Source organism: Punctularia strigosozonata (assembly GCF_000264995.1).
Source record: "Punctularia strigosozonata HHB-11173 SS5 unplaced genomic scaffold PUNSTscaffold_3, whole genome shotgun sequence".
NCBI classification, from domain to species: Eukaryota; Fungi; Basidiomycota; class Agaricomycetes; order Corticiales; family Punctulariaceae; genus Punctularia; species Punctularia strigosozonata.
Window position 1 is genome coordinate 1,267,987 of NW_006767435.1, and position 19,764 is coordinate 1,287,750.

Sequence of the window (19,764 nt, forward strand, 5' to 3'; positions counted from 1 at the left end):
GTCTACAACTGCGATGTCCGAACGGCGAGCGAAAACGTCCATCTCGTAGCCCTACAGAGTCTGTTGGTTAATAAACGTGAAGGGTCGCGATCAACGACGGTAGGGAGGGAACGAAGGGGCGAGAACTGAAATGTCTCGGGTACGAAGTAATAACTAGACGAGGCGTGATTATAAACACAACATTGTAATCGTAATGGCGACTAAGCAGAAAAGTAAGGCAAGTAAGCGATAAGGTAAGGACACGGTGCAGTTGCGACGACGGCGACGGGAGTGTTGAGCGATGAGTGTTCTACAAATGGGTTGCGAGCAAACAAAAAAATGTCCAAAGCGTGCAGTATGAGGTCCGTGATAGTGTGTCCGATGGTTGGTCCGTATACAGGAGAGGTCCGACGTTCGCGGAATGTCCGTCAAATCGCGAAAATGCGTGTTAAGAGCAGGAGTAAAGCGAATGAAAAAGGTCACGCGTCGAGCGAGGTGAGAATCGCTGGAGCGTGTGTCGTGTCAACGTCGTTTTCAGGTTGTTCATGACGAGAAGTCGTCCACGGGCGTGGTATGGCCGTGCGGCCTCGGCGCGACAGAGATGGCGGACAGCATCGCCTGGATCTTGGCAGATATCGCATCTACGTATGATGTTAGCGAGTCAATACGGAGGCGCAGGGGGTGGGGTCGGCATGGCGACCCGCAGTTGACGCACTCGCGATGGGGAAGGTCTGTCCGAGAAGCGACGTCGCATACGCGATCAGGTTGATCTCCGTGCGGACCTCCGTTGCGTTTCCCAAGCCCCAGGTGCGCTCTTGTATCTGCGCCTCCCGGATCAGCACCTCCGCTGCGGAAAGCCCGCATGACTACCAACGACGGATCATCAGCGAAATCAGTTCTGGGGAGAAGGAGAGAGGCGTGTTTCGGCTAGTACGTACGGCGAGGATGGGATCCAGGAACGCGTATTCGGACTCAGCCAGGTGTCGCATCATTCCGACGCAGGCGCGGGCGGCTCGGAGGCACTTCTCGTGCGCGACGGGCGACGCCTCGTCGAAGCGGAAGAGGAGGCGGATAAGCGACGTCTGCGCGAGCGAGTGCGCGGTGATGAGCGTGTGCTTCATCTCAGGCACGGCCGCGTCGAGCTGGTTCGGCGGGAGGAGCGTGCCGATGAAGCGCGAGACGAGGCCCTCGAAGCCGAAGAACTGCTGCTGCAGGGGCTGGGGAAGCGCTGTGCGATGAACCGTCAGGCATCTGGAGAAGAGGCAGGGCAAGACGCGCTTACTGTCTACGGTGCCTGCGCTCGCGTCCAGGCTGGATGACAGCCTGTGAGCGTATGCAAACAGTGCCGACGCCTTGGCCCGCAGCGCAGGCATCGAGTACCCTCCAAAGTAGGTCGCCTGTCCGGTGAGAAACGCGCGCACGGTATCAGAGCCACTAAGCTCCGGCATCTGTCCCTGCAGGGAAAAAAAAGTTCAGCGCACCGAGATGGGACGTCATTAGCAGCACACTTACCGCCTCGTACTCCTCCACGCTCTGCGGCCACGGGATGCCGATCGAGAAGGATGGGTCGATATCTCGAGGAATGGTCGACGCAGTGCCCAGCGCGACGGACCAGCACCGGTCGAGGTTGTACACCTGCCAGAACGCGAGCACGCGCTCGCCCTCGTCCACGTTGTCCTTCGGGCGCTCGAGCGGCGCGGGGCAGAACGGATCCCATGCAGGCGAGTCCACGCGCAGGGGCTGATGCAGGCCAACCTGGATCGCAAGCGCAGCGCCGGCGGACGAATAGTAGCGGCCCTCGAGGAGCCGGCCCGTGGTGAAGAAGTAGAGGGCGAGGAGGCACGAGGCCTGGATGGCGTCGATCGCGCGGGCGGCGTCCGCGAGCGCGTCCGGGAGGAGCGCGATGGTGCGCCGGAGGTAAAGCTGCTCGTGCTCGCTGAGCGGGCCTGGGCGCGAGAAGAAGCAGGACCAGAGGTAGATGGCGTGCATCAGCGCTGGGTGGCGCTGCTCTGCGGGCGGGAGCGTGAGCGACTCCCGTAGGCGGTCCTTGCTGATCTCGAAGCCGAGCTGTGAGCCCGCGTGGGGGAGGAAGATGTCCAACCTGCGGGGGGAAACACGCGTCAGGGCCGCAGTTGGTGGATTGTCTTTGGTGAGTCTGTGCTCACAGGATCTGGGCGAGCGCGATGGGCGGCTCCGTTGGCTCTTCCATCTTGAACGTCTCCTGCCCGGGGATCGGTGAGGGCGAACCCTGGAAAAGGGCATGCTCAGCGAGTGCCTCGGCGTGTGCGAGATCGTCACCGACCGTGAACGTGCTGAAGTTGACCGAGTACGGCGTGTTCGGGCGATCCAGATCTGGCGAAGGGGTGAGCACGTCCGGTCCTGCACGAGAGGGACCGGGGACCGGAAACATGCCTGGCATCACATGCGGCATGGCAGGGAGGCTGGCAGGGGAGCTGCCCGCCGAGGCTGAGGACTCGTCGTAGAAGGAAGCGTGAGGGTCGTAGAGGGTCACCGCCGGCGCAGCATGTTCAGGATCTTCGAGTTCGCGGATCCTTTGCTCGAGCCGGGCGATGTGTTCTCGTAATAGCTGTGTCCGCGTCTTGCCTTTGCCTGGGATAGGGGCTCAGTCCCGTACGCGACGCAAGTCAAGACACGGACTCACCATCGTCGTACTCGCACAAGTCCCCTTTCTTGCTGCGAAGACATTGCTGGCATGCAGGCTTGGTGCCGTCACAACGCTATGTATAATTAGACGCTCGATGAGCGACGATCATCCTGTGACAGCTCGGGGTCCGGACACGCACCATCTTCCTCTTCCTGCAAGGCACGGACACACATATTCTCTTAGATGACATCGGGGCCGGGAGCAGAAGCGGCGGGGATAACTGACCTGCATCGGAGGCACGCCTTGCCCCGCTGAAGCGCGGTGGTGTTCAAGGCCGCGGTGTGGTGGTTGGACTCCGTCATATCTGGGGGAGGGGGCCACGGGCGTCAAGGCCGATGTGGGGAACCGGAAGGGCGAGAAAGGTCTGAATAGGGAGGGGAGAGCGGGGCTGACGTCCCGAGGAAGTATGTCGGAGAATGGAAAGACCTCCGAGACCAAGGCTTGGGCACTCCCTACCCCGGGGCACCGACCCTTATAACAAGCGGAGGGGAGAAAAGGCGAAAGAAGAGGAGGACGAGGGCGGACGCTGGATCCGGTATGGGCATGCTTAAAGGGCTCCCGCCGCTGTGGTCGGTTGGGCGGTGCGGCAAGCATGGGCCGGTGCGCTTGATGCACCTCTGCCATCATCAACAAATCGGCACACAACAGAGTCAAATTTCTCCACCCAGTGGCTTTGCGAGATTAGGGGAGATTCGCGGACCCTCCCAGCCCCGCCGCCGCTTTCGCCCCGATGCCGCATCCAGGAAAGGACGGGGTTTCAGTTCGGGAGCGCTCTCAGGCCGGCGTGTACTGCCCGCCCCCTCCGTTTTCTCGCGAGCCTTCCGTTCCGGGTATAGGAGAACATGCGTACTCGACAGGGGCGAGTAACGTGTCCCCCGCCACCCGCGACCAAACGCGACATCGTGTCCCAGCGCGAACGGAAATCCTGCAACGTCGGGAGGAGAAAAAAGCAGATTTAGAGAGCAACCCTCTGGTACGTATCCTTTCCGGCCCGCCTCCGACCCGCTTCTTCGTCCGCGCGCGCTGATCTTGGCAGGTGCACAATGCGGTGCTCGAGGCTTACCCGAACAAGACACAACAAATCATCCGGCCATTTCGACGGTGCCAGGGCTTCTTTCTTTCCTCTCCCCTGCATGACCACGCTCCAGGGTCGTCGACGAGGCACGCATGTAAGTACGTTAATCGAGGGCGCACCCCTCCTCACGCATCGAGAACAATCAACAACATGGACACCCACTACGTATCACTCGCCGCACTCGAACAAACATCGTCGAGGGGCTGATCAATATCGAGAGCTGCTTCTGCTTAATAAATAATAATATCGCCCGCTGCTTATTCCGACCTCTTCTGAGACTGCGCGAACCCTATTCAACGTGCTTCCGTGGGCTTCGCCCCATCCGCGCGCAGTGATGAATGGACGGCCACCCAGCTGACCCTTGCTGACCCATCCACGTACACACCAGACGTCCGACTCGTATAAGCGACTTGGCTACGCCCATCAAACCTAGCTCTAGCCGATGAGCCTCCTCCAGCACAGACCAGTTGTGCAGATGGGGCCGGTGGCTTTCGGCAACGATAAGGTGGGTCTCAAAATGAGGTACGTCCTGTTCGACCTACGGATATCAGTCTAAAAGACTGCCATACTTAATGACCGCATTATCTCAAAACTCTGACCCGGTCACTATCTAAACTGGTCCCGGTCAATCGACCTCCGGCCTCTTCTGAGTTATACTCAGCACATCGCCGCGCGCGAGCGTCATCCCATGTAATACCAATGCTATCTACCGTTGTTCATTCTCCGCGAAAGCTGAGCACACTACTTCATTGGGCGCGCGCTGATTTGTACGCGTTCCTACATACAATCGTGGGGATGCATCGTAGCCTGATTCTCACAGTAAGAGGTGCTAGCTATTGCCATGATCAGCGCCCAACGCGCGATGGGGACGCATGCGTGCGTGCTGCGTGCTGCGTCGACGTTAGCGCAGGTCGCGATCGTAGTCATTGCATCCACTCGTTCTGCATGCTAATCGTTTCAATCGCCTGAAGAACCGAGAAGCTGCATGCCCCGAGTCGCCGACGTCAGCGCGGTAAACGCTCAAACGTGCCACAATCCCTCAGCCTCGAGTTAATATGTAAGTACACCGACTCGCTCGCCCTGGGCCCAGCATCGATCGGGAGTAACCTCGGAAGCATATAATCCCGCTCACTCCTCCGCGCGCCCACGCTCGCGACGGCGATGAGCGGCAGACCTGCCTTCCTTCATCCAGGATCCACATGGTCGCACATTCGCGGAACCCTCCGACGCGTCGGACATTGATCCCAACGCACTGGCGAGAGAGTATTCATTATCGTGCTTCGCATTATCCCGTCCGTTCGCCCTTTCATCCCGATTTAGCCTCCTGTGGGCAAGTAATAGGGCGGACCGAGTTTCTCATGATTTCTGTAAAGTTACATATGATGATGTTCCGAACGCGAGGAGACACCTCAGACGACCCTTCCGCTCGTCGTCGCCAGAGGTCCGGCGCGAATCTACGATCCTCTACACAGACACAGCACAGCACAGGCACAGCATGCATTTATTCGCAGCCGCATCGCACGTCATCGGTGCGGGGAGGAGGAAAGAAGGTCTGCGCCACAGCGGTGCAAAGAAGCAAGCTTGCCCCCTGGACCCCTCGCTCTTGCCCCTCATCACCTCGACCACGCATATACTCGTATGCTTGCACAACCAGGCCTGCTCACCACCTCCGACACAGCAGAAAATACACACGCAAATGACGCTAACCGTTAGTGGCGTTCCACTCCGTCGTTCACGGCGCACCAAGCTCGAGCGGGTGCCTCAGACTCGAGACCCTTCGCGAACAAAGTCCCGGAAACTGATAGCGTCTCCGACCGCCTCGGCGGTGGCTCAAGGCATTCGGGACGATGTAGCGAAAGCAACGCATGCCAGTCGCATCAACGCGACGCGAGAGTGTTGTGGCTAGCACAGCCCCTGCATACCGACGTACGCGGAGCCCTCCCAACCACGCCCCGCGAAGCTCGAAGCTCGAAGCCTCGTCCAGCGGTCCGGTGCTACTTTCTGCAGACGCCTTGATGCAATTGCCGCGACCACAAGGCGCCGCACCGGGGCTCAGCATGCGGAAACACCATGATGGCCTGGACTTCCCAAACCCTGCCGCGGCGCAACGCACCGGATTAACCTCACTTCGCGGCTTTCCTTGTTTCTCAGCATCCACGCCTCTGATCGGCGAAAAGGGCGAATACCACTAGCCGAACGGTCCACCTGCCAGAGTACTCGCGAACCGGACTATCTGCAGCCCCGATGTTTCCTGCTGTCGATTCTCGGAAATCGGAAATGCGAACCCGTCGCTTGCGAACGCGTGACGACCGGATTATGTCGAAGCTGACCTCGCTGGGAAATACGCACGACATAGCCTCGCAGAGTCGTCTCTGCGTTTGGTGGGCGTTAGCGTATGCGGAACCTCAGAAGCACCGCCAACGCTGACGTCGTGATCGGGTACGACGTGGCAAAAATCCTGTTTTCTCTGATTTATCGATGCATCTGGTCGGGCGATGCTGACGAAAGTCCTCATTCCCAGCTCGGAGGCTCTAGAATCCCGAATGGCTACCAGAATTCTTGTCGACAAATGCTGGGTGCTTCCTGAACACGCCTCAGAGTGTCCCAGGATCGTACACCTGATTCATGGACGATCTGCGCATTTGGGATATACCTGCGATGCCGGCGACTGTCTCATCATTTTATCAGGCTTGGTTGTCTGACTCAAGGCAGATTCTCCTGCGAGTGTACAATGAAGGTGGACTTGACTACCCGGTCGCTCTGAGGTCTCGCGCTCGGGAAGGTTCCCCTCTGTCGCCCAAATGTGTCTCGGCCTCAGGGTTAATCTCCAAAGATTCACGGGGCTACGACCGTCTCGATCACACTATCCTCTGATCCTCGGAAATCGACCCGCCTGGCCTCGTTGACGCGCTGGTTGCAGGCGTCTCATTGAGGATCGTATGGCAGCGTGTAATTTCGATAATGTACGGCATCCTTGGGAAACATCTCTACGCAAAATGTTTACTATTGCGAGGATATCCACTACCTGCAAGCTCCAACTCCAAATGATGCTGCTTCAGATGCTTTTTCATGTCTCCGATTTCACGCACCGTCAATCCATGAAACTTGGGATCGGTGGATGCCGCGGTGCTCAGGGTCTTGGTCCGCACCCAAGCGATGACCGTCCGTAGATACGTACAGGTTCGGGCATGACACAAGGAACCCGCGTCGAATTAGCGATTCGTTGAGTGAGGAGGAACTTTTACTCGTGGACTCTGTCGGTCCTCACGGTTCTTGCTCTCCACGTAACAATCGACCGTCTGCAACTACGGATTCCAATCACATGACGCTCGCAATCCGGCCAACCATACCACACCCGCTCACGCCCCCGAGGTCGTGCCTTTGACGTTGCCGGAGGTGAACTCTGCCATGGATGAGCAACTTCACGGCACGAAGCACTGAAACAGCGTGCACCCTCGTACGATCAGGTGAGCATCTTTACGAATTGTGGACAGGTCCCACTCCCAAGTCCGGTGCGTAATGATAGCAAGCAACTTCCACAGGCACTACCTCCGGTCCGCGCGCTCGAAATCGGCGCCGCTTCTGCACTCAGTATACCCATCCGGATTCTTCGGTGTCAACCCCTTGACGTCTTCCGTCCGCCGCCACTGCCTTCTCCCGTTGGCGGTGAGGCTTCGGAAGCGTGGAACGTGCAGATCCGTCTTCCGACCATTGTATTCATGGAAATGACTGGTCGACCTCCGCGAACATGCAACGGGCGATTCTGAGACACGTTTCGACAAGCTTCAGTATTTATTGGACACCTGACAACACGTCGGTCCCGGCGTGATTGGCTTGCTAACCGTAGGTCTTTTTGGATCAAGGACATCGAAGGAAGGTTGTAAGCATGCTCCACAATGGGTCCCTTCCAGCTCACCAATACTTTCCGGATGGATTAGTGGCGCCCTCGCATGCGTTATGACGAATCCGGCTGGTCGCGCATCGGGTGCGATGCACACTCCGGATCCGCAGTGTCCGCACCAACCAATTCGCGGTTCGGACAGGTCTCAGTTCGTGCTTGTTTGGATCTGTGATAACCTTCCTTGACGTAGATCGTCGAAGAGCGCGATTCCGACGTGTCAGGAAAGTTCCAAGGAACGCCAATTTCATTTCGCCGTCCCCGTCTCCAGGACATCGGGACACCTTGACCTCCTAGGGAGCGACAGACTGTCAAGACGGCTCGGAGTCTGATATCACGAGGAAGTCTCGGCTATGAATATGTACGTCCATCATCCTCAGGATCACCGCACTCCTCGGCCCAGGTTCTATGAATAGAATGTCCAGGCTAGCGTTGCGCCTTCAAGTCTATTGTTGTGGTTGGCGGTATCATCGACACTTTATCAGGTGGCCACGAGGCCTCGTTATCAGCGGTCATCTCGGAACGTCTACGTCTGTAGCATGCACAAGCGGTAGAAGCTGCGATCATCCCTTCACGCCCAATGGGTAAAGAAGACACGCTACATGACTTGTAGCGTGCTAGTGGATTATCCTTTCGCTGGCATATCGATCCGGGCAAAATGCGATTGCCGGTGCACGCCGTACGTGACCTGTGTGAGATGGCGACTGGAAAATAATTATGTGATACAAAACGATAGAGCATACAAAGGAGCAGAAAGCACGAGGTCACATTAAGCCATCTCTTCGTCGGAGTCTTCGATGATCTCTTTACTTTTGCTATAACACGTGTTCAATATACCATTAGCCAGCTGGCGAAGGAGTGGCAAAGGAGTGGTTACGCACAAGACTTTCCTACTCTTGCCAACAGCACCAGGGGCTGGCCCATCGTCATCTTCGTCCTTAACGACGGTCTTATTATTTCGTTGGCGCTATAAGCCAAAGCATGTCAAAGTCTTGCCGGGAACGACGAGTCTTTGATGTACGGACCTTTCGAGGGGGTTTGCTATCGTCTTCCTCGCCGCTGAATAATGCTTCTTCTTCCTCCCCATCTTCCGCCGCGCCGCCTTTGCGTGTCTTCGTCCGCCTCTTCTTCTTCGGCTCAGTTTCGTCGCCGCTGGCTCCGCCTTCCGTTTTGACGCGACGTATAGCCCGCTTAGCCTTCTTCTCCTTCTCTTCGTCGCTCTCCATCTTAACTTCTCTGCTCCATTCCAAGGCCTGCTCCCTGGCCAGCCTCCGCTCCTCTGCGAGTCTCTTAGCGGCAACTTCCAGCTCTTGAGCCCTCTCGCGCTGAAAACCATGTCAGAGAATTCGGGAATGAATAACCGGGGTGAATATTCACCTCCATAGCCTCCTGACGCTGCCGTTCCTCCATTCTCCGCTGTCGTGCAGCGTCTAGTTTGGCCCGATGCTCGCTCTCATATTGCCGTTGTGTTGCTAGGTGCTCTTCGCCTCTCCGCAGCATGCTTTCACCATACCTTCTCCGTTGATCTGCGATCTCAATGTTATACGGTAACGGCGTGGACTTGTCGCTGGCAAGTGAGGCGAACATCCTGCTTTTGTGTGAGTAGTAGGTAACGTGGAAGTCAACATGTAACGCACTTCTGAGCGTGAGTGGCCTGACCAATGGCCTTCTCCAGGTCTGCAAGAGAGCGTTTGGCGGGTGGTATGGAAAAGAGCAGCTCGGCGGCCTTCTGCTGTATCATGGCAATGTTGTAAACGATGGCTTTGTCGTGAGGATTCAAGTACAACGCCTAGCGCATGGATGATTAGCCAAATATGGACGTAAGGTCTAAAGGCGCTCACGTTTTGGGCATATTTCAAGGCAGTGTTCATCGCCGTGAACGATAGTTCCTTGTTCGCTTTGGCGTACCACGACCGACAGAGGCAGAGTAGCGCGGCCACGTTGTGATTGTCGTAGAAACGCCGCGAAGCAGTCTCGTACTACGACGGCGATCATCAGCTACAATGCATGACCGGAGATGGGGGGACGTACGCTCTCAATCGCCCGATCATACTCGTCCCTCGCGTAATGACAATGCCCGATGTTCATGTACACGCTCCCGTCGTAAAGCGTTTCCCGGACCTTGCTAAAAATCTCCAACGCGTCGCGCAAGTCGGTCGCTCTCTTCAGTGGGTCTGGAGCCGGTGCGCCGGGCTGCAACGCTCCGTTCAGAGTGCCTAGCGCATCCTCCGCCGTGACGATCGCGAGGCCCTGCGCCGCAACAGCACACATCGGATCAACGCTCAGCGCGTTTTCGTAGAACCCGGCGGCGCGCTGGAAACCCTTGCGCCTTTCCGCGATACCCTGGGAGGAACTGTCGCGCGATTCGCGAGCTTGGTGATAATGGATGTGGGCGGTAGCGCAGAGTGCGTGGACGTCATGCCGGTCGAAGTCCTTGATGGTGTTATAGAGGAAGTCCTTCGCGGGCTTGTACATTCCTGCCTCGATGAGGAAGTGCGTATAGAAGGCTCGTAGGTTGAGGTTCCCGTTCTGAGAAGACAGCGCCTGCTTGATGAGATCGTGCGCCTCGTTCTTTTCGTTCAAGTCCGAAAGCATCGCTGCCTGTCGAATCTTGGCTTCACGGCGATGAGTCGACCTCGACAGCGATAGAGACACCGCTGTACTTACCATCAACATATTCCGGATGCCTCGCCAGCAGCTTCTTGTAAGCCTCTGTCGCCATGCCTTGCTCACCCTGGTCCTCGTAGCACCGCGCAAGGTTATACAGCACACTCGTCGCCATGCCTTCACCCACCTCACCCTGAAGCGTGCTCGCACCCGTCAAAGCTTGTTCATACAACTCCCGCGCCTCCACATGCGCTCCATCTAGATGGCTCAACACGCCCAGATTATTCAGCAACCGTGGATCCACATCAACCTGCCCGTCCTGCTGGCCCTGTGCGTGTTGCGCCTCGTTCCGCCTCAGAGCCTCCCGCAGCGCACGCCCGGTTCGCTCGAGCGATTCCGTCTGCCACAATCGCGCAATCTCGGCGTGCATGTCGACGTCGTCCGCGACGCGGCGCTGCGACCGATTCAGCGAGAGCCCGGTGCCGTTGAGGCTCCCGTTCGTGCGTGAGACGTCGCTGAGACCGAGCATCTTGTACACCTTCTCATACAGCTCGCGAGCCTTCGTCTTCTCATGGGCGGCGTCCGAGGAGGATATGCCAGGACGCGGGTGCGCGCGCAGAGAGGCGAGCATCGCAGTGGCCTCGACCGAGTTTGGGGCATTCGGAGGGGAGAGGAGCGTGTCGAGAGTGTGGATGGCGGCCGCGTATTCCTCTGGTAGCACGCATGATCAGCGGGCGGTTCGACAGAGTGAAAGACGCGACTCGCCTTTCTTGACGTGCATCTGCGCCAAGCCAACGGATGCGAGGACGGTCTTCGGATGGGGCTCCTTCGTCGCGGTTTCAAAATATTTCGTGGCGTTCGCCACGTCGCCTTTCGCATGCGAGACTCTACCGGCGTGGATGTAACCCTCCGTCAGCACAGAGAGCGTGTCGGCGTATTGTATTGTGCGTTCTGCCAGCTTCATCGCCTAAACGATTTGAACCAACATATTAGCCAGAAAAACACCATCGTGTGAATAGCCACGCACCCGGTCGTACGCGCCCTTGCGGAGGAAGACATCACAGAGGACGTTCGCTGCGGCCGCGGCCCGCTGGTTGCTGCCCTTGAACGCGCTCTCCACGTATTTGGTGCCGGTGACGAATAGATGTATACGCTCCGCATCGGGATGCTTCAATTCATCTTTGCTGGCGTTGATAGCTTCCAGACCTAGAAGGAGCGCCGCGGACCACTCTGTTGGATTCTATACCACAACATAACTATCAGAGGGTGCGCATACGACAGAGTGAGTGCCCACTTACGACCTCCAGACTCCGCTGCCACGCCGCCTTGGCTTTCGCCTTATGGTCCAACTGCCACAAACACATTCCAATGCCTACGCGGGGGTCCGGTCGACACGAAGGATTTAGTTCAAGCACGCGTTGGAAAAGTCGCAACGACTCTTTGAATTGCCTGCGGACATAGTAAATGCGAGCCTTCCCAAGCAAGGCGACCACATTGGTAGGTTGCGCGGCGAGAACCGATTCGAACGAGCGCAATGCGTCGTCCATGGATCGGGTACCAAGTTGATGTATGCCTGCAGCAGCATGAGACATGGACGGGGTATCAACGGGACATTGTTCACCCACCTCGGGTCAGGAACGAGAGGAGCTGTGTCCTCCGGTCCGCATCGCTCGAAGTGGACTTGTTCAGGTGGATGGCGGCTTCGTTGTGGTAATGTCCCTTCGGCTTTTCGGACCTCATATCGTCCTGGTCTGCAAGGAAACGCAGAGGTTGGCATGTGAGCGATGGGGCGATGGGCAACGCGAGGGACAGACTGACGAGGATCGGGCAATATGAGCTTGGGCGCTCTCCGCGCGTTAGCCATCTGTAAGTTGGCAAGGAACGCGTGTATTGGTTTCGAGCCAGCAGAATCCTGTGCGCCTGAACGCGCAGACCCGCGAAGCCGTCAGCAGCGGATTAGTGAAGCATGGCTCGGCAAACGTACTTTCGATTGCAGTCTGCGCAATAGTCTCTGCCTTGTCTGCATGTCCCTTCTTCCAGTACTCCAGCGCAAGCGTGGTCCATACCCAAGGACTACAGCGCGAGTCCTTGATCACTTCGAGCAGGTCTTCTACATTCAGGTCGAGGTCATCTAGATCAATGCCTACTTCTTCTCCGGCGCCAATGTCAATGTTGATAGTTCGACCAGAGGAAGATGCTTCAGCGTTGCTCATACTGGCACGGTTGTCACAAGAAACGGCAGTTCAGACGGGGGGCCGCGATCACAGGATAGAAAGACGAGAAGCGACGTTCGTATGGACGGTCTGATGCACAGTGCCACGACCAACTGCAAGTTCGTCGGTCAGCACTTAAGTCTTGCCAGGAGCAGGGGACCTCGAGACTCGAAGAGAGAGCGACCGATGGCTGCACTGCCACCCGGCAGCGTCGTCCGTCCACTTTCCCAAAATTTCCACGTTTCCGCCTGCACAACGGACTAAAACTCGTCTGCATCACACCAAGACACGGTGTTGGCGTTTATACGGCGGAGAAAAAAGCAGATAAAAAGGGCCTGGCCGGGAATTGAACCCGGGACCTCCTCCAAACGACTCAAGTCCCTAAGAAGGAATCATACTACTAGACCACCAGGCCGTTGTGAGAACTCACGCTTAAGCTTATATAGATGCCTACACAGGCACGGCGGTAAACTCTTCAGTTACCTATATGGCACCCAGCGCTGCATTAACCTATTTCAATCCTTGGACTTGGGCAAAAACCGCCCATTCCATCTCATAATGCCACGGCACGGAACGCGCTGGGCGCTGACAGGATACCAGGTCCACCGCAGTGTTGGCCGGATACTGGGAGGGATATAAGGCAGCTAAGTATTGCAACTATAGCTTCGAGGTCCAACCATTTCCACAATGAAACCTGCAAGGGGCATCTTCGCCATCGCATCCACTATCCTGCTCGTCGACACTGCTGTGGGCACCCCATGCGCCAATCCCGAGCCTCTTCCGCGTTGCGTGCCACCTGCAGGAACAACAGCCTGCTCGAGCAACAGCGGTCCGCATTGTTCCGGTTGTTGTAAGCCTTCATCACCATGTTATACTCTCGTCGAGTTCTTATATTGCCTCCTTCGGAGGTCCCTCCTGACCGTAACCATCTGAGTTATGGAAGGCAAAGCCAGAGACATCGTTGTCGTCGACGGCGGAGGCGCGACGAGGAAACCAAAGAAAGATGGGAAACGTAGGGCCACCTCTAAAAGCTGGTACCAGGGCGTGTATTGAGGAGTCAAGAGATGCGAGTGATGCAATGAGCAGCAGCGAGAGCCTGCATACTGTGCAATCTGGTAATTGGCGAAACCCTACGATGGGAGCAGATAGTCCGGCCCGGCGCCGGGCATCCTCCAACGTTGCCCGAGCTCTTCCAGCGGGCCGTCCCCAGACGTCTCCCGCCGGTCTCGAGATCACTGCCATGGGTATATTTTCATGCCCAAGCGCACGACATGGGCCATTTATTCGCTTGCTCCTGACGGTCTGCCGTTCCGAACCCGACACCGACCATAATGTCCAGCCTCGCCCTCAGCCGATGCAGCGCACGGCGGATGATATCATCCAAAATTTTGCGCGATAATGTGACGCGTGGACGCACCATTCCGGTCATATATCGTCGGGCCATCAGCTCAAGCACCCCTGCATCCTCATCACCCACCTACGTCGACCAGGTGCAAAGCGTTAAGACCATGTCAGTCCTTAACTCTGCTTACACCAGTATGTTATGCTTAATTATTGTCATAGGGATCAAGTTCCTGCACCCAAGCCCACTCCCAAGCTCTCAGACTCGGTGTTCGAGTGAGTGTCCAGCGATGATTGTAATCGCGGAGCCTATCAGTGACATTCAACGCAGGATGTTCTCCATGAAGGGCAAAGTCGCAGTGGTGACGGGTGCCGGTAAGTCGTTCATACTATGTCTTCCTGTTTCTCTCCCTCCTTATGCAAACTGCCTCAGGAACCGGTATCGGATACCAGATTTGCAGAGCGTACGCAGAAGCAGGCGCTACCGTAGTCCTCGGGTGAGTTTGTGCGTCAATCCGATAGCATTTAGCTGAAAGTAGCATTTCCGTATAGATACAACTCATCCGCGAAGGCAGCAGAAGAGAATGCAGCCACAATCGCCAAGGATTTCGGTGTAAAGACGAAGGCGATTCAGATCCCTCAGGTACCCATCCCTTTCACTCTGCCGTCAGAGCTGCACGCTCATAGTAGCTTTGCTAGGCCGATGCCGAGAAGGTAGAGCAAGCCATCAAGTCGGTTGCGCAGGAGTTTGGGCGGCTTGATGTGGTGGGTCGCTCGAAGCCTGTAAGACATAGGAAGTTGCTCAGCTCACCCGGTGCTTTGGTAGGTGGTCGCGAACGGCGGCATAGGCGGATCATTCGACATCGCGGGTGCTTCGCTCGAGGACTGGAGAAAGGTTAACAGCGTGAATTACGACGGTGTCTTCTACCTTGCCCGAGTTGCCGGCACGATCTTCAAGGCGCAGGGCTTTGGCAACTTCATCGCGACCGCGTCCATGTCCGGCCACATCGTCAACATCCCGAAGAACCAGGCGGCGTACAACGCCGGCAAGGCGGCTGTTATCCACTTCTGCAAGAGCCTGGCGGTTGAGTGGAAGGACTTCGCGAGGGTGAACGTCGTCAGCCCCGGGTTCTTCGACACGAAGATGGGCGCCGGGCCGGAGGTTTTGAAGACAGCGCACGAAATGGCCGTTCTGGGTCGACAGGGCGACCCACGGGAACTCAAAGGAGTAGGTCCTCTCTCTCATAAACGTTGCCTGTTTCCTGACCCACGCATCACCATTCAGATATTCCTTTACCTCGCCAGTGACGCGTCAACGTTCACAACTGGTTCGGGTCAGTAAAGCCTCCACTTCCAGTCATCACGAATGCTAATCCGCCGCGACATAGACATCATTGTGGACGGCGGTTATGTTCTGCCATGAGGCACTCAACGTTTTCACTACTCTGGTCTGTATGGGTAATGGATTGAATGGAATAGCGTCTGTCACACTTGTGATATCTGACGTGGCCTGCGGTCTGTCCGGACTTGCCATTGCACCGAAGTGTGTTCTCCATATTATCGAAAGATTGCGTCTCGATCGGCTTGAATCCCTCGGAATGCGATCTATCCGCGAAACAGAGCCGACAACAAACCAGCCACTGCAATTCGTTTTCACGAGGAACTGCAACCCCAAATTCGTGCGAAATTTCTGTGAGAGCGTCGATTCACACTGCGTCCTTGCGGATCCTCGTACGTGATTGGGATTGGGGGACGTCCAATTAGCGCTTGTTTATGCTGTACATTGTATCTGCTGCGTTGCGCCACCGTTACGCCTTCATGCACAATGACATAGCCCTGGTAGGTATGGCCGGTTCGACCAGGTTTACACTCTCGCGTTCTCCTGGACACGTCGAGTATCATGCGTTCAAAATGAAATCACCCCCGGCAACTACGACGAAGAATGAGCCTCTCAGGATTCCGGGGGACTCAGATCATAACTTACCCGTGAATGCCTTGCCTCGAAGCTTGACGCGACCGCCTTCCTTACCGCTTTTGCCGTCCCACACAGCGCGCAGATCTCCGCGCCGCTTCGCACTGCCTTGTGTCGCCCGAAGCTCCACCTCTTCCATCTCCAAATGACCTACGCAGGTTGATCTCGTTTCACAGCACACTCGAGGGTAGCATATCACTCACTCCCTGCGGCGGCGATGAGACGGGGCACGAAGAACGGGACAATCGTGCAATGCGCAGACCCTGTTACAGGGTCCTCAGGGAGTTTGTCAGCGAGAGGCAGCACGCGAGAGTGGACGTGCGGCTGGGTGCCTTGTAGGTCCGTGGAGAGCAGGGTGGTCAGGATGACTGTCCGAGGGGTCAGAATCGGTGCCTAGACGGACTTTTTCAGCGATCTGCATATAAGGAATGGTGATTGAGCATGCTATACCAGTGCGGATTCGATGATGTCCACGTCTGCAAGGTGGACGTTGTCGGCCAACTCGAGCTCGAGCAGCACGTCGAGTCTACCCTGCACAGCCCGCTTGAGCGTCGCCTTACCCTCGAACGCCTCTGATACCGCCTCTGTGTACGTCTTGAAAGCAACGTACTCGCTCCCAACCTCGACGAAGTCGTCGGCAGGGAGGTTCAGCTCGATGTACCCGTTGAGCAGCCTTTCCGCCGTCAGCACGCCAGACAGGGTCGAGAACGATAGGTTTCGCTGGACCTCTTCCTGCGTCAACAGGATGTGCGACGTCGCGAGCGTCACGAGCGTTGCGTGTCCGCAAAAGCTCTCTTCGGCGACCGGCGTGAACCATCGCAGCGAGTAAGCGGTAACGGTGGCAGAATCGGATTTGCGGACGGCGAAGGCGGTCTTGGACAGTTTGACTTCGCTGTGAGCGTGATGGGATGTATGAGCTGATGGGTGCAGGGCATGCAGCCCGCGAGCGATCGTTTGCATCTCCTCATCGCTGAGCGGGTTGGAAAGAATGACTACGCCCGCGGGATTGCCGCGGGAGGGGGCATCGGCGAAGGCGTCAACGAGGAAGTACTGAACCGTGCGGGTAGGTGACATGACTGATTCAGAATCAAATATGCTGGCTTGAACGTACGTCGACGTTGTACTCGTTCCCATGGAAACGCCAGCACGTGATTAACGCGCGGTTTTCCTCCTCGCCTTTCCGCATGGCTCCTCGCGGTACAACTGAGTTTACCCCTTCGAAAAGGGGACGTATACTTGCGCTTAGAGAAGAGGGATATACATACCAGCAAATTGCAGAGAAAGTTGGAGCCTCTGCATCAGCATGCCAGAAGACTGTTCGACGTGATCAGATCTACCATACCCGCCAATACCCAGCTCGTATTCCTGGGATTGACGTCATCACGTATGCACCTAGGTATATATATAGCAAACATTATCAGGGTCCAATGGCGAGTCGGACGCAGTCCCGCGTTCACATACACTTAGGCAGCCTCCAGGTTCGATGCAACAGACAATGTATTCCGGATCTGACTGACATAATCTGCAGGTTCCTGATGCAGGATGATGGTACAACAGCGCGGGTGCGACGAAGATGTGGGGTGGACTATGAGTCGTGATGGCTAGGAATGGTGAGGGGAAACGGTGGGGATGCTACTACCTACTCTATATACGTGATCCTGCCTGTGTGATCCGTGATACAATAGTACAAACAACACTAAAGGTTGTTACAACAAACTGAAGCCCGCCGGGAGATTTAGTGATGCAATAAGATTAGCGAGGGGATGAATAGGATATGATGACTGAAGGCGAGGCGGTCCATGCAGAATAGATGCGAAATAATCGGCTGGATGAAGATCGAGAAGATGGTGGGGACTGATGATGGTGATGAGGAGAGGTTGGTGATCCAGTATGTTCAAGCCTTGCCCGCCATTACAGATGCAGGCGCAGCCTTCTTTGTCTTGGACGCGGCGGCTTTCTGAGGCGCCTTCACACCCGCCTTGGCCTTGACCTTCGCAGCTGCGGCCGCCTTAGCCTTCGCCTTCGTCGCCGCCTTCGCCGTACCTGCCCTACGCGCCTCCACGGCTGCGCCAACCGCGCTCGCGGCCCGTGCCTTGGCTGCCTTCGCCTTCGGCGAATCGTGCTTCGCGCGCGCGCTGCGCCTGCTGGGGGCCGAAGTCGGTTCCTGAGCGGCACCGTCCACGTCCATCGGCTCGGCGTCGCCTGTCTTACGGGGCCAGTCGGGCGGAAGCTGGATAACGGGTACCTCGAGAGGTGGCAGGTCCGGCACCATGAGGCGAACCTTCTCTTCCCAGTTGACGACGCCCTCGAGGAGCGGGGGCGGGTGCGGGACGGCGATCGTAGCCGTCGAGGAGGTAGAGGATGCAGCGCTGACGGCCGTCGCGGTGGATGTGGTGGAAATCGAGCGCGCGTGGCTCGGGCGCGGGGCGGCAGGTGCGAGCGTGGGCTCGGGCACGGAGGCTGGAGACGGCGCCGGGGTCGGGAGCTGAGCGGCGGCGGACTTGGCCAGTGCGCGCGCGATGCGAGCCGAGCCACGCACAGGGCGCGTCTCCTTCTGCTCCTTCTTCCTCTTCGCACCCCCGGGTTCGACTTTAGTAGCGGCTACGAGGTCTAGTGCAGGACTGGCTGAAGGGGTCGACACGGGCGTTGGTAGTGAGGGAGTTGGCAACGATTCCTTCGTCGATGGTGGGGTGACGGTTCTCGAGGCGGAATCCACATTTGAGACCGAGGACGCAGCCACCTTCCTCCGTTTTCTAGTTTGAATGGGCGCTTTCCTGGCGCGCATCCTCGGCGGTTCCAAAACCGAATCCGAGTCCGAGTCCGGGTCCGGGTTCGTGGTCTGCTTGTCTTTCGCCAGCCTTGTCCCGATCTGCCGCGGTTTCCACTGTGGGTCGTAGATATGTGACGTTCGTTTCTTAGAATTGAACTGGGGCGGTGGGTGCTCCCCGATGATGCGCTTATACGTCTCTGGCTCCTTTCTCTCGAGCCGCCACAGACGCTCGTGTACGAGCCGAAGCATCCTAACTGTTCCCTCTTCATCACCGAATTCGTAGCGGGTGTCGGCGTCCATCCGGTGCGGAAAGAGCTCTGCGGCGTGGTGGTCAGCTCATGTATTCGACCAGACGAAAGGGACGGGAGAGGAAGTGGAAGGGGTGAAGCAGCAGCTTACCGAATATACGGTCGACTATGGCCATTGTGTCCGAACGATGAACGTGGCCCCAGAGGAGCTCGTGTGCAGGGTGCAGCGGCATGTAAAATGCGTGGGTCGCGATGAGCGCAAGCATCAAGTGGTCTTTCAGCGCGGGATCGTCGCGCGTCGGATTGGTGCGCGCCATGAAGGCGGTGATCAAGGGGTGGCGCATGGTGAGCACGCCGTCGGAGCGGATGCCGGGCATCACTTCGCGCGCGGTGCAGCTCTCGATCTGGGAGGGAGTGAGGCCCTCTTTCCAGGAGCCGGGGACGGGGTAGATCGGTTCGCGGCGGGCGAGGACAGGAAGAGTGGCGGCGGCAGGCTGGAAGACAGTCAGCGGGGTGGCAGAGGCGGCCACACCTGCGAGGAGCGAGAGAGGGTCTGTGGCTGCTTTGCGGTGGTGTGGTCAGACGACGTCGCGTCCGCTGGGGGTGGCTTTGAGACTTACAGCTCCATCCTGCGCGTGCGGACGCGTCCATGATCTGCGCACGAGTTTCTTTGTCCCTGAGCCGAAGAGGAAGATGGGCTTGGTCGTGTGCTTGAACGCGATCCATGTCCATGTTCTTTGTCCAGACACTGCGGTGGCTATGCTGTTATTGCTAGATGTGGGGTAGGATGTGGTGTGCGGCGCGGCGAGGGCGGAGGAGGACTACCAGAGTTCCCCGACGCGGACAAGGGCGCGGACGCAGTGGAGGAGGTGGTCGCGGTTTGCGGTAAAGAGTAAGAAAGAGGCGGGTCGGAGCTATAAGGGCGGGCAAGGCCCTTTGTTGGATGTGGCCCATCGCTCGATTGGTTGCTTTGCGCGCCAAAGGGCCGCCCTTTGC

General features: G+C 57.4%; 6 protein-coding genes and 1 non-coding gene across 7 annotated transcripts; 2 read left to right on the plus strand and 5 right to left on the minus strand.

Moving 5' to 3' along the window:
- Window positions 1–632: 632 nt before the first annotated feature.
- On the minus strand, window positions 633–2,946 carry PUNSTDRAFT_62137 (uncharacterized protein; the record flags this gene model as incomplete). Its single annotated transcript, XM_007381021.1, has 9 exons — window positions 633–845; window positions 918–1,196; window positions 1,254–1,433; window positions 1,492–2,080; window positions 2,145–2,242; window positions 2,351–2,589; window positions 2,642–2,717; window positions 2,784–2,792; window positions 2,866–2,946. The coding sequence occupies 9 exons, from the start codon at window positions 2,944–2,946 to the stop codon at window positions 633–635; spliced, it is 1,764 nt and encodes a 587-aa protein (XP_007381083.1).
- Window positions 2,947–3,594: 648 nt separating this feature from the next.
- On the plus strand, window positions 3,595–3,975 carry PUNSTDRAFT_118901 (uncharacterized protein). The gene has a single exon (XM_007381022.1). The coding sequence runs from the start codon at window positions 3,688–3,690 to the stop codon at window positions 3,958–3,960; it is 273 nt and encodes a 90-aa protein (XP_007381084.1). The 5' UTR covers window positions 3,595–3,687; the 3' UTR covers window positions 3,961–3,975.
- Window positions 3,976–8,316: 4,341 nt separating this feature from the next.
- PUNSTDRAFT_124852 (TPR-like protein) lies at window positions 8,317–12,619 on the minus strand. Its single transcript, XM_007381023.1, has 14 exons — window positions 12,209–12,619; window positions 12,043–12,144; window positions 11,850–11,975; window positions 11,523–11,797; window positions 11,252–11,464; window positions 10,981–11,191; window positions 10,285–10,935; window positions 9,649–10,232; window positions 9,459–9,596; window positions 9,255–9,406; window positions 8,995–9,205; window positions 8,643–8,942; window positions 8,499–8,584; window positions 8,317–8,432 (listed from the first exon to the last, which is right to left on the minus strand). Exons 1-14 carry the CDS (start codon window positions 12,435–12,437, stop codon window positions 8,387–8,389), a joined length of 3,324 nt encoding a protein of 1,107 aa, XP_007381085.1. The 5' UTR covers window positions 12,438–12,619; the 3' UTR covers window positions 8,317–8,386.
- A 149-nt stretch (window positions 12,620–12,768) lies between these two features.
- Window positions 12,769–12,852, minus strand: PUNSTDRAFT_t33. The gene has a single exon. It is a non-coding gene; the product is annotated as a tRNA-Pro (tRNA).
- A 901-nt stretch (window positions 12,853–13,753) lies between these two features.
- Window positions 13,754–15,348, plus strand: PUNSTDRAFT_83219 (NAD(P)-binding protein). Its single transcript, XM_007381024.1, has 9 exons — window positions 13,754–13,947; window positions 14,001–14,054; window positions 14,110–14,153; window positions 14,212–14,275; window positions 14,331–14,421; window positions 14,478–14,543; window positions 14,605–15,006; window positions 15,064–15,112; window positions 15,167–15,348. Exons 1-9 carry the CDS (start codon window positions 13,769–13,771, stop codon window positions 15,199–15,201), a joined length of 984 nt encoding a protein of 327 aa, XP_007381086.1. The 5' UTR covers window positions 13,754–13,768; the 3' UTR covers window positions 15,202–15,348.
- Window positions 15,349–15,520: 172 nt separating this feature from the next.
- On the minus strand, window positions 15,521–16,824 carry PUNSTDRAFT_141888 (Diaminopimelate epimerase-like protein; the record flags this gene model as incomplete). The annotated part of the gene is made up of 4 exons (XM_007381025.1): window positions 15,521–15,708; window positions 15,763–15,900; window positions 15,954–16,143; window positions 16,201–16,824. 4 exons carry the CDS (start codon window positions 16,822–16,824, stop codon window positions 15,677–15,679), a joined length of 984 nt encoding a protein of 327 aa, XP_007381087.1. The 3' UTR covers window positions 15,521–15,676.
- Window positions 16,825–17,520: 696 nt separating this feature from the next.
- Window positions 17,521–19,419, minus strand: PUNSTDRAFT_124855 (uncharacterized protein; the record flags this gene model as incomplete). Its single annotated transcript, XM_007381026.1, has 3 exons — window positions 17,521–18,837; window positions 18,920–19,300; window positions 19,389–19,419. The coding sequence occupies 3 exons, from the start codon at window positions 19,417–19,419 to the stop codon at window positions 17,645–17,647; spliced, it is 1,605 nt and encodes a 534-aa protein (XP_007381088.1). The 3' UTR covers window positions 17,521–17,644.
- Between the last annotated feature and the right edge of the window lie 345 nt (window positions 19,420–19,764).